Source organism: Erythrolamprus reginae, chromosome 1 (genome assembly GCF_031021105.1).
Source record: "Erythrolamprus reginae isolate rEryReg1 chromosome 1, rEryReg1.hap1, whole genome shotgun sequence".
NCBI classification, from domain to species: domain Eukaryota; kingdom Metazoa; phylum Chordata; class Lepidosauria; order Squamata; family Dipsadidae; genus Erythrolamprus; species Erythrolamprus reginae.
Genome location: NC_091950.1, coordinates 307108580 through 307126971, shown reverse-complemented (window position 1 = coordinate 307126971; position 18392 = coordinate 307108580). Strand labels below are relative to the sequence as shown.

At 40.2% G+C, this 18392-nt stretch overlaps 1 protein-coding gene across 2 annotated transcripts in view; it reads right to left on the bottom strand.

The window, feature by feature from the left end:
• NKAIN2 (sodium/potassium transporting ATPase interacting 2) overlaps positions 1–18392 on the bottom strand; it is a 373202-nt gene that overhangs the window by 298434 nt on the left and 56376 nt on the right. For both annotated transcript variants that reach the window (XM_070733467.1, XM_070733468.1), the window contains one exon: positions 9388–9468. In XM_070733467.1, the coding sequence (XP_070589568.1) occupies positions 9388–9468 (81 nt within the window). The remainder of the gene's footprint in view (positions 1–9387; positions 9469–18392) is intronic.

Sequence of the window (18392 nt, the reverse complement as noted above, 5' to 3'; positions counted from 1 at the left end):
ACCTTCCTGCCAATCAGCTTAAAGGTCTGATAGGAGAATTGGGGCTAGACTTATGGTTGGGGGTCACCACAGCATGAGGAACTATATTAAGGGGTCGTGGCATTAGAAAGGTTGAGAACCACTGCTGTAGAAGCACTAGAGCTATCTCATGCTAATCAATACATATATAATACAATTGCTTTTTGAGGATAACAAATCATATTCTTTAAAACAGTCAGATAACTGAAGTACTTTCATAGATCAAAGGGATACTGTACATTTTTGTCTGTTTATTTTCTATTTGATGGTGCATTCTTCTTTTACTAATACTACTATCTATCTAAGCCAATTTGTATATAAGTTTGAATTTGCAAATATTTCAATTATTTCAAATCTCCATAATAAACGTATTATATTAGCTAGTAAAATCACCAGAGCAGCAAGTATTTTAAAAAACATACAATAATATAATAAGGATTTTGTATGAAAAATGCAATAATTTATACTGTACTTGAAAAGAGATACCTTAAACTCTGTGTGTGCTTGGGAGAGAGGAGGAGGAAGAGGAGAAAGAAGAAGAGGAGAATAAAGAAGAGGAGAAAGAAGAAGAGAAATAAGAAGAGGAGGAAGAAGAGGAAGAAGAGAAGAGGAAATATATTTTGTACAGCGTTTCTTAACTTGAAGGAGGAAAATCTAGACTCAAAAATAAGAAAGGAAAAGAAAATATTTGAATTTAATTCTACTCATTTAGGTCCTGGATCTATTAAGACTGCTTTTTTGAAAGTGCTATGTACCCTCGGCATTTATGTTGCCATTCGTAGCTACGATATTCAAAATTCACCAGCCTTGATGATTCTTAGGGTTAAAAGTCTGCCCTCACCTATTTTATACCTTGGATTCATTCCAAAAGGTTGCTGCCCTCTGTAGCTGCCATCCGATCCTGGGAAAAGGCACAACTGCTTTAACGAGTTGCAGTCAGAGGCTACCTTCATGCATCTATGGTCTTGAAAACAGTTTCTGAAGCGTATATAGTATTGCTCTGGATTCCAGGGCAAAGTTTAATGTGATGCTAAAGCAAAAGGACATATTTTATTTAACTTTGTTGTGCACAAGATTAAATAAAATACATCCTTTTGCTTTAGCATCACATGGGACATCACAACCAACATTCCTCCTCTACCAATATTTCTAACTCAATTTCAATTTCAAGGTGATAATTGAAAAATTAAAATTTCATGCAAACATTCAGGGCTACTCGGTGTTCTTTGAAGCAAGGACACCAGATGCAATTCCAGTGACCTAAGAGAGTGTGAATCTGAAGTAAATTACAGCTTAATTTCTAAAAAAGAAAGTAATCAACCTCTACTAAGAAAGCATATGATATAATAACATAATATTATTTGAAAGCATCTGCGTAATAGCATGAGCTCTATGTAGTTTGTACTCCCAACAGAAAATATTCCATATACAGTATAAGGCAGCTTTTCTAAAATGTAACTTTTGTCCTTTTTGTTACCTGGCAACTGCTCGCAATAATTTTGATAAGCTGCGAAAGCCATGCTATCATGGGGAAGGCATTAACAATGACACAATGGCCCAAAACGTCCTAAATCCGCTGCCAAGCTTCATGTTATTTATCTATCTCAGGTTCTAATGCACGGAGAGCAACTCATTGGCAGGAGCTACTAATCTCATCATTCTGAATACCCCATTATTGTTATCAAGCTCTTTTGACTTTGGTAAAGAGCTGCTGTAAAAGTGTCACAACCTTTGAGACATGGCTGGAGGAGAAAGAACCACTGGTACATTTTCTCACATGGAATAGAGCAATAGCTCGGAAAATGCTATCTTGATCAGGCAAATAATGACAGAAAATCAGCTGTAGATAAGCAAGAAGAAAATAAGGCTGCTAACTACTTCCTTCTCAGGTGAAATAGCTTTTCGTAGGGAAGAAAGGTATATTTTATATAGAGAGAAAATAATACATTCCCAACTGGGCAATTATTAAGCTATATTTTTAACACGTGGAGTCCTAAAATTATTTTGCGGAAGATTATCTCTCATGCTTTACAATCTGAACTGTGTCCTTGGTGCAACATAGGAATGGTCCAGAGTTTCCCCAAGGTCGCATTTTATTCACTATTTACAGTTAATCCACAGCAATAGCCTTTTCAAACAAGGTTCAATATTCTTTTTCTTGCACGAAGAATTTCCCCTGAGTGCATTTAACCATGCTGTCATATTTATTTTCAGGGAAACATTCAAATAATGAGGGGGGGGGGGGGGAGAAACCCTCAAGCAAACCAAAGCACTGAGGCAACCTTAAACCTCATTTGATCATTCAAGACTACTTGAACTTTTTGTTAAAGAAAACAGTGAACAAGTTGTTTTTAGAGTGTGTGATCTTCAATGATGCTCATGTAGAATACTGTAATCAAATACTGCATATCAAGTGGGCAGGAGTATCAGGTTGAATAAGAGTATGTGTGTTGGGTGTGAACTTTAAGAAAGATTGTATTTGTCTCTTATTATTCATAAGTCAAAATCTCTTTCCCCTCCCATCTGTCATATGTTCAGATTCTTAAGCATACAGCAAGTACTGTATACAGTTACCTTAGAGAAACATAATTTCTGTGAAAGTATCCATCAATTTGTTTACATTCCAAACATTTCTGAGAATTCAAAGTGATTAAACTTATACTTCAATCTTATTAAAAAGATGGAACAGATTTATAACTTTCATCTAACAATTTATTCTCAAAAAGTTGGTGATCTGCAGTTGAGTCATAGTACTTTTTCTGTGACTACTATCACAAGCTGATTCAATGCTTAGACTTTCTATGACTTAGGATCAGTGAAGGGTTGCCAGCTTCCGTTGCTACCGGTGTGCTCCACTCTGACTCTCTGATGGCACGGGTGCACGCCCAAGTGAGATTTTGCTTCTGTGCATGCACAGGGAGAAATATCTCGTGGCGATCCCGAGATTATCTCAGGGACCGCCTTCTGCCGCACGAATCCCAGCGACCAGTTAGGTCCCACAGAGTGGGCCTTCTCCGGGTCCCGTCAACTAAACAATGTCGTTTGGTGGGACCCGGGGAAGAGCCTTCTCTGTGACGGCCCCAGCCCTCTGGAACCAACTCCCCCCAAAGATTAGAATAGCCCCCACCCTCCTTGCCTTTTGTAAGCTCCTCAAAACCCACCTCTGCCGTCAGGCATGGGGGAACTGAGATCTTCTTTCCCCCTAGGCTTCTACAATTTATGCATGGTATGTTTGTATGTATGATTGGTTCTATAACAAGGGTTTTAGCTGTTTTAGTATTGGATTTCTACATGCTGGGTTTTATCACTGTTGTTAGCCGCCCCGAGTCCACGGAGAGGGGCGGCATACAAATCCAATAATAATAATGTCCACTCATGAGATTTCAGTGGTTTTTATTGCTGAAAACTGCTGAAATCTCATGCGCCCGTACGTCCTCTCACAAGATTTTGCATCCTGCGCATGCGCAGAAGCAAAATCTCACTTGGGATACCTGGTTTCCAAAGCTGCAATATGCAGCTCCATTTTTGCTACCGGAGCGCCGTCCCACCCCCAATCCAGGTAGGAACCCAATACTGCTTGGGATGTATTAGTAGCAGCATTTGGAACAGATGAGCAGCACATGATGTAGATATATGACAGCAGCTTCAAAGCTATCTAGGATAAGTGTGACACAGGAGACTACTGAAGTGACTACACAGTAGGGAACTTTCATCCACTTTGTTACAAATCTCAGGTTGAGGGCATTACAACAGAATCAATAATGTTGGGGAAATAGAAGCTCCTCAAATTCACTTAGACATGGGACTAGGAAACAGTATTTCATATTAAATGAATTAAATCTTACAAAGTCCGAAACTGCTTTCACATCAAACTTTCAGACGTTTTATTTGTGAAACTATTTTTCATAAAATGTGCAGTTGCTAGTAATTTTTTCCTCAAGCCAGAAGCAAAGGATATGGCTCTTTAAGTACCTCTCGATTCTCTGCAGGAACCACAACCAATTCATGCTGTATCTAGTGTTTCTTTCATACTGCTTCCCGGGCAAAATTCTAGACAATGTACTGTATATCTGCTTTAGAATCATTGCCCATTATGTGGGCACCACATGAAAGCTGTGGCTTCTCATGGTGGCAGCCCCTGAGATCTGCATTGTATATATGGATTAATTCATCACATAAATCAGTTCTTTTTCCTATACCATCATCTGCCTCTCTCTACCCTTCTCTCCCCCCCACCACTCACTTTCCAATAAAAAAAGATTTTCAATCTCAGAGAGAAAATCATTTGATTTCTGAAAGCCAGTTCACGGAAAAGCTTTAAAATACTGTGGCTTCTATACAACAGTATATGTCAATACATGGCCTTAAAGATAAAGGTGGATCAGAATGAAGCAATTGCAGGTTTATTTCATTTGCTATGATTAAAAATATTAGTGATTCTTTGTCATCTTGGAAAGAAAACACTCAGGTCAATTTAGTAAGTTTTTAAAAATGTTCTGCTCTGTTTTGAAATACTGAACTTCCAATCATTGCTACATTTCTTCGTGATAAAGATAAACTCTTCTCTAATGATCTGGAGAAAAATTAGGGAGCCCGGAGGCCAATTTGAATGAAAAAGATAAATAGAAAAAGAATGCATTCTATGTGGTTTTGAAATAATACACAAATTCTACTGAATAATAACAAAAGCATGGAAAATGGGCTCCGGAGTAAAGGCAAAATGTTTATTTTTTAACTGGCTTGGGGAAAAAACAATTTGGAGTATAATCGAACATTTTAATAAACATTTCTTCATTTGTAATAACCCTTGACAAATGACTTATTGCAAAATATACTGGGCCATCAATAGGCATTTTTTTCAGGCACTTTGAATCCATCTATTCGGGTTTGCATATCAGTGTCTATCTTCTCCACATGGTCTGAGTAAGAATAGATGGATCAGTCTATTTTCAAACTCTTATTTTCGCTTGTGTCCAACCTTGCCTGTTCTATCCTTTTAATGAACTATTATTAAACCACACACAACATTAATTAAAAGCATGTGTTTAATTTCTTCATGAAGACATCATAACGGCCAGGGGTATGTCAATTTCCCCATGCCTGGTGACATAGATATGTTTTCAGGAGTTTGCGAAAGGCAAGGAGGGTGGGGACAACCCTAATCTCCGGGGGGAGTTGATTCCAGAGGGCCGGGGCTGCCACAGAGAAGGCTCTTCCCCTGGGTCCCGCCAGACGACATTGTTTTGTCAACAGGACCCGGAGAAGGCCAACTCTGTGGGACCTAATCGGTCGCTGGGATTTGTGCGGCAGAAGGTGGTCCAGGAGGTATTCTGGTCCAATGCCATGTAGGGCTTTATAGGTCATAACCAACACTTTGAATTGTGACTGGAAACTGATTGGCAGCCAGTGCAGGGCGCGGAGTGTTGATGAAACATGGGCATATCTAGGAAAGCCCATGATTGCTCTTGCAGCCGCATTCTGCACGATCTGAAGTTTCCGAACACTTTTCAGAGGTAGCCCCATGTAGAAAGCGTTGCAGTAGTCGAACCTCAAGGTGATGAGGGCATGAGTGACTGTGAGCAGTGGCTCCCTGTCCAACTAGGGCCACAAGTGGTACACTAGGCGAACCTGGGCAAACGCCCTCCTCGCCACGGCCAAAAGATGTTAGCTCTAATGTTAGCTGTGGATTGAGGAGGACGCACAAGTTGGGACCCTCTCCGAGGGGGTCAATAATCCCCCCTAGAGTAATGGACGGACAGATGGAATTGTCCTTGTGAGGCAAGACCCACAGCCACTCCGTCTTGTCCGGATTGAGTTTGACTCTACTGACACCCTGTTGAGACCCTAACAGCCTCCAGTAATACCGTAATATGTATTATAAATAACAACAGCAATAATAATGATACACAATTATTTGAATGGAGGAATCCAATGGTCCAATCAGTAATAGATTAAAAAGTATAGAAAAAGGACAGCTTTTTGATTTTTCTAAATTCAAGAATGCAAGGCACATTTTTGAACCCTCAAGCTGATATACTGGGATTCATTCAAGTTCCATGAGTCTCACAAGAGGGGACTCCCATAAAGCCTTCTTGAGATAGACCACAGAATTAATTTCAGCAAAACAGTGCCTAATGTAACATATAGCTGTACCATAAAGAGCTTCTAGGTCATTGTTTCAGATATATTATCTTACCTAAGCAGAGAAACAGAATGATTACAGACAAACAACAATAAGTGGGAGTGGGAGGTGACGTCTGAATTCATATTGGCTTCATCACTGAATTACCTCTCTCCCTTATTCCGTTCATCTACCCATCCATCCACATTTATAGGAAGGCAGGACTTCTCAGATAATTATTGCTAGATCTGCATGAAAATACAATTGATATCAAGTCCTGCATAGGCTTGGCAGCTGGCTGGATGACTTTGGGCCAGCCATTTTCTCATTACAACCACCTCACAATACTGTGTGGAAAAGAAAATGGAGTACTATGATTAGGGGAGTTTATGCGAAGAACGAATGCACGAATTGGGTATGTGTAGTTTAATGAAAAGTAGGACTAAGGTTTCCAATATCTAGGGATTGCTATAAAGAAGAGGAGGTTAAAATATTATCCAAAAAAAAGAAAAGAAGGATGAGAAACAATGGATGGAAATGAATCAAGGAGAGAAGCAACCTAGAACTAAGGCAATATCTCCTAACAGTGAGAAAAATTAATAAATGGAACAGCTTACCTCCTGAAACACTGGAGGTTTTTAGGAGGGGGTTGGATAACCATTTGTCTAAAATGCTATAGAACAGTGATGCCGAACCCTTTTCTGGAATAAGAACGTGGGCACGTACTATCACACATGCATGAGTGCCAACACCTATAATTCAATGCCTGGGGAGGGGCGAAAACAGCTTCCCCACCCCTCTCAAGCCCGGAAATGACCTGTTTCCCAACTTCTGGTGGCCCAGTAGGATCGTGTTTTGCCTTCCCCAGGCTCCAAAGACTTCCCTGGAGCTAGGGGAGGGTAAAATACCCTCTCCCATCCACCCGGAGGCTCTCTGGAAGCCAAAAACGGCCTCTGTGGGAGCCAAAAATCAGCTGCCCAGCACACACATGCATGTTGGAGTTGAGCTAGGGCAAAAGCTCATGTGCCAGCAAATATGGCTCCACTTGCCACCTGTGGCACCCATGCCATAGGTTCGCCATCACTGGTATAGAGCCATGATGGCGAACCTATGGCATATGGGAGAGCACATGAGACTTTTCCATGTTTCAGCTCCAGCATGCATGCGGCGCTGGCCAGCTGATTTTTGGCCTTGGGAAAGGCTGTTTCATCCTCCAGATGCTTCGGGGAAGAATCCCTGAAGCCCTGAAGGCAAAAATATCCCCCAATGGGCGAACCAGAAGTTTGCCGTTGTGCTGTTTTTTGCACAGGGAATCTTAATGAAGCTCTGGAATGCAAAATAACAGTATAACGGCAAACCAGAAGTGCGGTTTTTTGAACTTCCGGTTTGCCCACTTGGACATTTTTTTTCACCTACCAGCAGTGGTAGGTTCCTAGTGGTGCGGTCCATAGTGCCACATCGGTAGGAACCCACTGATGCAATTTTCGGCTATTTTTTCCTACATCTTCTGAGAAGGAGCTTCTCAGCTGTGCTTTGATTGAAGAATAAAAGTCAGCATTAAGATGAGATTTATTTAGTAGTAGTAGATTTATGAATTTTGATAAAATTTATAAGTAAATGAAGTAAATAAGTAAATGAAATATACTAAGGTGACTTAAGTAGGTTTAATTTAGACTTCTAAGGTTTATTCAATTCAGATTAGTGTGTTAAATGCGGTTTACAGATTTGAAAATCAAAGTATTTGTTGTTATTGTTTAGTTTTAATTTATCAAGAGGGGTTTGATGAAATATAATAATGGCATAATAATAAGTAATGAATTTAAATGTTTGTATTTGTTTGTTTTTTAAACTAATAAAGTATAAGTATACAATTTTTATACTGATAAAATTAGGTATAGGGTTTTTAGCGTGTTTTGAGATTTGTACTAAGAGGAAAGAAGGCACTAGGGCTTTGATATTAAGATTATAAAATGTGAAAGACTTTACCAATAGCTTAAGGAATATTAATGATGGACTTAATTAGACATTAATGGAGATTTTTCTGGATGACGAAATTAGAAAGAATGAAATAAGGGTGTGTGTGATGATAACTGAAATTAAATAGATGGGATTTAAGAATGTATAATTTGATTATATAAGATTTACTAATCCAAAACTATTTTATTGTAACAAAACAGAAGGTATGTTGTTTTTTGTATTTTATGATGTGGAGGAAAAAATAAAAAAAATTACTTTGAAAAAAAGATGATAGAGGGTGGGAGGGCTTCTCCTGACACCAGGATCACGGAAAATTGCATCATCAGTGGGTTCATACTGATGAGGAACTGTGGACCACACTGGTAAGAGCTCACCACTGCCTACCAGGCTCCAGAAAGGCCTGTGTACATGCGCAGGGGCAGCACAGGGCGGGTGGGGTGGGGGGAGGGAAGGGGTGAAGCACATCCACACATCCCCTTTTGGCACACGAACCAAAAAAGGTTTGCCATCGCTGGTATAGGGTCGCCTGCTTGAGCAAGGGGTTGGGCTAGAAAACCTTTATCCTTTTCAACTCTATTATTCTATGTTCTATGCCTTGGTAGGACGAGTTCTTCTTCTCAAGCCTCCTTTCCAACTCTGTTATTCTGCTCTGTTAAACTTTGAAACCCACCTTATTCAGAATAAAGATCTCGTAAAAAATAATTCATATAAAGATTTTTTTCCTACTCTTGCCCAAGATGTGTGTTCAGTATGTGTGTGGAAATAAAGAGATTGAAATCACTTAAAGTATAAACAAAATAATTCACTCCTTGTAGATATTGCTAAAAGGGAAACAAAGTCACACAACAGTTGCCAATGCCAGTTATCATGTCCTTTCTTCACTAATTAGCAACATTATTTTGAATATGCATACTTCTATATCAAATCCACAACTCAATGCACAAGGAAAAAGTAATACAATGCATCATATTTAAAAGTATTTAAAATACCAAGTTATGGTAGTCTCAAGTATGAAATTAACATTATATAAATTAGTTTTTGGAAATCTTAGTCCATTCACTATCCTCATTAGAAATTGTCCTCCGAGGTGTATATTTTATACTGATAATATATTGCCAGTGATATAAGACATACACTACTGAGACAACCCTGATATTCCTAATTTCCAAGATTACTAAAGAAATGACCAGATTTTAAGTATGTAAGAGCAAATGTCTTTAGAACAGGAGAGGTAAACATCAGATGATTAGACTATCAGGCAGTGAAATTACCTTTGATAGGTTTCCAGCTTCCAAGTAGAAGCAGATAACAAATATGTTCCATGTAACCCAGAGGATTAGCCAGACAGCATACTGCAGAGAAGGAAAAGAAAATAATACATTATTATTTTTTAATATTGTTTAGACTGAAATGATTCTGACACAGGCATGCACACACAGCATGCAATTCACTTTGTTATATGAAAGCGGGTTACTTATCTTCCCAAATAAAGACAAAATGACCGGCACCTTTCATTTCACATTTACACCATATAATAATATGATAGAGTGCTTGCTAATCCTCAATGAATGACAATTTATTCAGTAACCATTCAAACATAACACCAGTGTAATACAACTTGTACTTATGCCTGGTCCCTGAAGTTATGGCCACAATAATGCTCCCATGGTCACGTGATAAATGTTTGGGCACTTGGCAGCCCGTTGACACAACTGCAGGGGCACTTCAACTTCCGCCACTTGTATATCTTCCCCCATCTCTGATTTTTTGGCAACTCTGCCCAGTGGCACTCCTGGTGGGGTAGGTGGACAATAGTGGTACTGGGCTTAATTGCCCCCTTCCCTGAACCTTTACATCCAGTCAAGCACTGCTGATGCCACCACCATCACGAAGAGGGTGAACTCAAGCCCAGACTGTGGCCAACCACCCCAATGCCACATTGCAAAGCACTGGTATCCTGTCATTCATAGGTCCTGCTGTCCCCACCAAACCTTCACCATCTTCATCCTCCTGATGCTAACTAGGCATATCCATCCTAATCCTATGCAAGACAGACCTTCTTCTTCCTAAGGACAATCATGTTTTTCCAAACCACATGATGTCTTCTCCAAATGCTCCAGAGATTGCTGAAGGCCCTGGGCTTCTATCTTAGTCCCAGCCCTATATCTATTTCATTGTATTTGTTTACCTGACTTATGCATTTGATCCAATATAAGCACTGCTTGACTCGAACTATTTATAGGCAGTTCACAATATAAAGCTTAATGAAAAACTTTCTACAAGACAGGAGAGGTTATTTGCACTCTATGCAACATAAGAAAAAGAAAACAAAAAACACAATCAACAAGGTCCAATCCATTGGCTCAAGGTCTAGGAGAACAACCAAGTCAACAAATCCATCCTCAAGGCTGGAAAGCCTGCAGGATGGGAGCCACATGGATTTCAGGGCAGCAACACAACAGAGAAACCATGCTTTGAGGGTCCCACTAGATAGTCCTATTTAATCAAAGGCATTCAAAGTGTTCCCATTTGTCAATACATACTGGCTAGGCAGAATCTATGGAAGATACATGATTCTTAAGATAACCTGGTCTTATGCAATGTAAGACTTCATAGTGATTACCAGCATCTTGAATCATGCCAAGTTTAGTGGGAACCAGTGTAGCTCATGGAGCAGAGGAGTATGCCCATCACTGCCCATGCCACCATATTCTGGATCAGTTAACATCTGATATACCAAATGAAGCTTTACCAAAATCTCTTAGTCACAGCTGGCACCTATTACTCTTTGAGCAGCAGCTGCAAATTCAAGACACTCCCCAGATTATATATCATTCTTATGTTCATACATATTGTTCCCTCAAAGAGCATAGATAGAAAATCCTAAATTCCAAGGAACCTCAAGAGTCAGGACCTGTCAGTAATGGTAAGACTGATTTGGAGTAAGTCCCTTCCCATTTCATACAAGCACTGAGCCAAGATCATTTTTACCTTGATTAGCTCACAGTCAATATAGATATTTGGATATGATCAGTATATTCATGATGAAGAATTCTAAACTGACAGTTGAACTCATCCAGGGATGTAAAACATATGGGGAGAGAGAGTTGAGCTCTGTGGCATCTGACAAAAGAAGGGAGAACTTCCCCCTTATCGAGCCAACACTGACTGGATTTGGCCGGGAAGGAGGAGAACCACCATAAAACGTTGTTCCCACTTTCTAATCCCTGAAGATGATCCTAAAGGATTCTATAGTTGATGGTATAAAAAGCAGCTGAGAAACCAAGAAACACCAAGATGGGTATCATTTCTATCGCAGCTCCAGAATTCATAATCAAATTCAAGCAACACTACCTCTGTATGAATCAGAGGTGTATTTCAATGGATTCTGACCAGTTCTGGAGAACCGGTAGCGGGAATTTTGAGTAGTTCGGAAAACTGGTAAATACAACCATTGACTGTCCCCGTCCCTATCTAGTCTCTGCCTCCCGAGTCCCAACTGATTGGGAAGACATGGGGATTTTGTAGTAACTTTCCCCTGGAATGCGGAGGATAATGGAGATTTTGCAGAATCCTTCCTTTGGATTGAACGGGGAATGGAGATTTTACAGTATCCTTCCCCTGCCATGCCCACCAAATCATGCCCACGAAGCCACAGCACACCCTCAAGCTATACCCACAGAACTGGTAATAATTTTTTTTGAATCTCACCACTGGTATGAATCATTGCATAAATCCTGAATGAAATGGTCTGGGTGTCACATGCATATGCATATTCATACTCAGTCTACGTAAATTTGGGTACATTTTGTTAATATGCATAAATTCATAAATAATACAGAAATATGCTTAAATACAGTTTTACCCGAAAGGTTCTCACTTTTCCATGAAACCTCAGATTTGCAAATGAAGTACAGTACTACTTTTCAAGCCAAAATGTTATTAGTCAAAAGTACCACCAGGAAAGATAAGAAATGTACCGATAGCTCTGGTAATTCTGAAAGAATAAACAATAATTTCATGCTAATCTGCCTGAACTCCACGATAATTAAATTAATTATATAAGACCATTACATTACTAATATCAAAATTGTTTTCAAGCAAATCAAAGAACAACTTTAAAGCTATATGCTCTCATTTTATCATTTCATAAGCCGACTTAGCTGCTACAACCATGTTAATCAGTGATTCTGTTTTATTTGTTAAGGGTACTTATATCTCAATTATCCACAGTGCTTGGCAACCGGCATGTTTTTACAACAATTACAGCATCTGAATCATGTGATTCCCATTTGCGACCTTTACAGCCAGCTATTGGTCAACCAATGTCAATGGACGAGTCCAGATTCATTTAACAATACAGTGGTACCTCAAGATACGAACCCCTCGTCTTACGAACAACTCGTGATATGAACCCGGGGTTCAGAAAAATTTTGCCTCTTCTTACGAACTTTTTTCAAGTTACGAACCGGCGTTCGGAGACTGCTGGGAAGCCGCGCGGCTGTTTTAAAAGGTGACAGCTGGGCGGCGGGTCTTCTCAGAAGCCTCCCGAACGCCGGTTCGTAACTCGAACAAAGTTCGTAAGAAGAGGCAAAAATTTTCTGAACCCCGGGTTCGGTTCGGGAGGTTGCTGGGAAGCCCCCCAGCCCGGCTGTCACCTTTTAAAACAGCCGTGCGGCTTCCCAGCTGTCTCCCGAAGCCGAATGCGGAAGTTCGGCTTTGGCGTTCGGCTTCAGGAGACAGCTGGGAAGCCGCGCGGCTGTTTTAAAAGGTCGCAGCCGGCCTGGGGGGCTTCCCAGCACCCCCCAGTGCTGGGAAGCCCCCCAGGCTGGCTGCGACCTTTTAAAACAGCCGCGCGGCTTCCCAGCTGTCTCCGAACGCCGAACGCGGAAGTTCGGCTTTGGCGTTCGGCTTCAGGAGACAGCTGGGAAGCCGCGCGGCTGTTTTAAAAGGTGGCAGCTGGCCTGGGGGGCTTCCCAGCACCCCCCCGCACCCGGGTTCGGGGGGGGTGCTGGGAAGCCCCCCACGCCGGCTGTCACCTTTTAAAACAGCCGCGCGGCTTCCCAGCAGTCGCCAAAAGCCGTTTTTTTGCGGAGGTTTTTTTGGTTGCACGGATTAAATGACTTTACATTGTTTCCTATGGGAAACAATGTTTCATCTTACGAACCTTTCATCTTACGAACCTCCTCCTTGCACCAATTAAGTTCGTATCATGAGGTATTACTGTACATCCTATTTGATTGTTGCCTCTATGAGAAGGTAAGAGACAGGTACCTTGGTCTATATACTAAACAAATGATCCATTGGGAACCCCATATCAAAACAACTTACCTTATCTGTGGTCAGAATTTGAAAACAACATTTAATAAGCACAGTACTTGAGCAAAATAGGCATATGAAATTGGTATATGTGGGACTGATTTGTGTAGATTGGAGGGGTGACACAGAAATAAAATTGTATTACACTTTATCTATCTATATATTAAAGTATTATATTTTATTCCAGTGTCATTTTAAATTTTATTTTATTGCAATTGCATTTTAAATTATACTTTATTCCAATTTCATTTTAAATTGTATTCTACCGGATTTTAGTAATTATGTGTGTTTGGAACTCTGCACTCTGTTATATCCCTGGCTTTTCAGAGTGAAACAAACAGCTAAAACCCACTGTATTTAAGCTTTGAATTACAGTGATCCCTCGTTTATCGCGGGGGTTAGGTTCCAGGAACACCCGCAATAAACAAAAATCTGCAAAGTAGGATTTTCTGTCTCTCTCTCTCTCTCTGAATCCTTGTGATGGGCTCCTGGAGGCTCCGCTCCGCACTCAGCAGCAAAGTGTCACTTTGGCAGGGACAAGGCAGGCGCACCACTCAGTTAGCCCCAGCCCCACCCCTGCCTCCAGGACCAGCTAATTCAGCTGCAAGCCTTTCAAGCAGCATACCCTCCATTCGTTACTGCTCGGGTTAGGGGAGAAGGTCCGACTCGGGCAAAACCGCCGCCACCTGCACTCACTTCCGGGTCTTTTAGCAACCCAAGATGCACTGGAGCCGTGAAAGGTAAACCACGAAGTGGCGAGGGATCACTGTACACTACTGTATTTATTTGAAAAAGTAACATTTAGGAGCAGGATTCAGTCAGGAAATATTTTTCTCTGCTGCGAAGGTATCAAATAAGCTACCGGCATTCCAGCAAGATATGAAAAGTAATGAATCATAGGGTATAAAAATCAGCTCACCACATTCTGACAGACAGGCAGCTTTATAGCAGAGGACACTTCCAAGCAGGAATCAGGTCTTTAAGGGGGCCTTTTTTAGAACCCCAGATCTAACACAATGTCCATGAAATTAACGTTGACACTCCACCCAGAACTTCCCAAGATTCTTCTCTTTTATACTTGCTGGGAGTTGTCAGCAAACTCCAGAGTTAAAGTTACAAATTACTTTCTTTTACCATACAAGTGTTGTTGTCTGCTTTGTAACATCCTGAATCTAGCATCTAAAAGTGGCTCATCCACTCTAATGCCTCCTTCATCCTCTGACTCTGACCAATCCCCCATTGACATCTGCTGCCTCTGGTGATTCCTTGGGTTCATTCCTCCTCTTTTAACTATTGGCTGTTAGTCTTTGGTACTTTGGCGTTGGTCAATTGTTCTGTCTGGGTGCCCCCAGACTTCAGCACCAACTGGAAAAAGCAGCCAGACACGCTGGTAGAAACAAAAGCACTTTATAATTTGAAAATAAACACAGAGGAAAACCTGTTCTTCCCCACAGGCAGGCTATGAGCCTTCACAGCAGACCTCTTGCTGGCACACCCACCTTTTCCCCTCAAGGTTTCAGTATTCAAAGTCACAAGCCAGAATTCCAAGACGCCAAAGATCACAGCCAGGTCTCACGACTCCCAAAGATAATTCTCCACAAACCAGGAAGGGTGGGTCTGCCTTTTTAGCCTTTCCGGAGAGCACCACACCCAAACCCAGCTGTTGCCCATTCAGTGCTTGAAGTACCTGGCTAATTGTCCCCTTCGTTGGATTGCCCTTCTCTGCCGGAAATCTATTATTCCTTGTGCCTGGTCATCTAAAGAATCCAGGCTGCTTGCTGGGGAGAGCTCCCCCTCGGGCTGAGATTCCTCCTCCTCGTCTGCCTGAACCTCCTCCTCCTCCTCCTCTCCCTCCTGTTCCTCATCCTCCCCCCCTGAGCAGAGGGTCAGCCGTTCCCTGTTCCTCATCCTCATCCTCTGAGCAGAGAGCCGGCAGAGGGTCAGCCGTTCCCTGAGGGGCCTCAGACGGAATCACAACAGTCAATATATGAATTTAGACTTCAAATTAATTATATCTTGGCTTCCATTTAAATATACCCTTGATAGGAAGTGTTCTACTTCACAAACCAACTCCAAATCACAGGTTTTGAGTATGATTTCAACAAATTTCAGTTGGTCCTACCTTGTTGACACCCTCATAGCTGCAATCATTTGTAATTAATCCAAAAGATCCAACTCTTTTCCTTGTGGCTGCTCTGGAAAATTGAGAGATGTGCTAGTGTCTCTGCTTCTTGTCAAAATAAATTCACGTCACTAAAACTGACCCATCAAAAATAATACTATCATACAGTTCTGTAAATTCTACTTTGAGTTATAATGTTTGTAAGCATTTTTCCAATGCCAATTTTAAATTCCTGGCAAATTAGAGGAAAAAAATCTTAATACAACTGAATTTTCCTTTGATCTTTACAACTTTAATCATCTATAAATAAGAAACACTGTGTGCTGATAGATGTAAGTACTAATTAAGTTAGATGCATGGACTCTGTTTCAGACAGGTGTGCAAAGATGTTTGCTGTAAGAACTGTAATTAAAGCTGTTCCTAAGCATACCACATTTCTTCCCAGTTCCTATTGTCTTCTTTGGAAGATAGGTCAATATTATCATCAACATATTGATGATACGTTGGTGAAGGGATTGGATTGGAAAATAATTCACCTAAGGCCAGCTAATGGTTTGAATCAAAGACTTCCTAATTCACGGTAATTACAGAATGCAACTGTACTAGTTCCTAACTGTTGCCTTGTATTATGTGATTGCTAGTACAATTATCTTCAAAATCAAAGTCTCATTACAAAAAATACTGTAAATGTTTCAAATTTGTCAGGTTATATGACCTCCAGATTACAGCCACTTAAATACCTCTTTGGGTTCATGCTTGAACTAATCAATGTTGCAAGGAAGCATAGAAAGTCTATGGCAAAGATAATGAACAAATCCCATACCATGTCCTATTTTTACTTACCCCTGCATTTTATGAGAGCGTTTCAAATTGTGAAAACCTGCCCTCCTGTTTTCTGGGAATAGTAAGAGAAGTACATAATCTGAGAGCAACCACGACACAAATTACAAGTGTCACAAATCAATAAGGTCTTTATAACAATAGAAAATTAGGATTGCCAGGCTCAACCCCCAAGAGGTATGTCATATACCTTTTAGAGATACATAGAAAAGATAAATTCAGTAGGTGTACTGATTAAAAGTAGGACAAACTGGATCTGGGTTTTTATTAGGCTCTTAAAGGAGAGCTATATGTCTTGGGCTATAGAGAAACATAAGTATACTGTATGAATGGGATAGTAGTTATACTATGGTACCTTCAGAGGTTGCACAGTTGAGTGGGTTTTAAGGATAGACTCACCATCTGCATATTCTCTTACACTGGATTAATTTGTGGAGCGAGAATATTGGTTGTAAGAAAACAGTTATCTTTAATGCTAGGAGGAGAACATTTAAACTAATCTCTAGAGATCTCAAAATTATTTTTAATGGGTTTTTTAAAAAATGGATATACATCAATATTATTATATGAACAGTAAGACAGCTGGGTATCATTCATTATAATAATACTAATACTAATACATTAATCATACTTATGTAATTGTGATGTTAATATACATATTTGTATTAGAGTGTTCCTTCATTGTTTAGTTTTTCAGTGTTTTTCTGCGCTATTCTAATAATCACATTTAAACGTACATAGTGATACCATCTTTTAACGTCTAACCTTTACATATCGGTATTATTTTTAGTCTCTCATATAAAATATGTATAATATTACCCCTTGATCTTGCTTCTGTCCGTATTCTAGCTCTCAATAAAGCCAAACCTATATTAAACAGCACTCCCTGGTTAGACATCATCTCTTGTTTATTTTATTTTTATTTATTTAATATTTATTTATTTATTTATTTATTTTTGTTTGTTTATTTATTTATTTATTTATTTAGCCCAATACACAACAATACACAATGAAAGTTATAGAGGCTATACTCGAGTAAAATATATTAAATAGAAGTGAAAATTTAGGAATAGAATATATCAATTAGAGAATAGAAGGATATTATGAGAGTAGTATAAGAGGATTATAATAGAAGAATTGTAGATATGATATATGAGAGACAATAGGACAGGTGACGGGAGGCACGCTAGTGCACTTATGCACGCTCCTTGCTGACCTCTTAGGAATCTGGAGAGGTCAACTGTGGATAGTCTGAGGGTAAAATGTTGTGGGTTAGGGGAAGATACTATGGAGTCCGGTAATAAGTTCCATGCTTCGACAACTTGATTACTAAAGTCGTATTTTTTACAGTCCAATTTGGAGCGGTTAATATTAAGCTTGTATCTGTTGTATGCTCTTGTGTTGTTATGGTTGAAGCTGAAGTAGTCGTTGACAGGCAGGACGTTGCATCATATGATCTTGTGGGCAATACTTAGATCATGTTTAAGGCGTCGTAGTTGTAAGCTTTCTAGACCTAGGATATTGAGTCTAGTTTCGTAGGGTATTCTGATTCGGGTGGAGGAGTGAAGGGCTCTTCTGGTGAAGTATCTTTGGACATTTTTGAAGGTGTTAATGTCCGAGATGCGGTATGGGTTCCAAACAGATGAGCTGTATTCTAGGATGGGTCTGGGGAATGTTTTGTAAGCTCTGGTAAGTAGTGTGAGACTGCCAGAGCAGAAGCTACATAGGATTAGATTAACAACTCTTGAAGCTTTCTTGGCGATGTTGTTGCAGTGGGCTTTGGCACTTAGGTCTTTTGTTATTAGTACTCCGAGGTCCCTAACCAAGTGGAGGTTATCTGTGATAATTTGTTTGTTCAGTTTGTATTTGTGGTTCTGATTCTTTTTGCCGATGTGTAGGATAGACCATTTGCTGGTTGAGATTTGGAGTTGCCATTTGTTAGACCAGTCAGAAACAGAGTCTAGATCTTTTTGGAGAGTAGTTGTGTTATCAGTG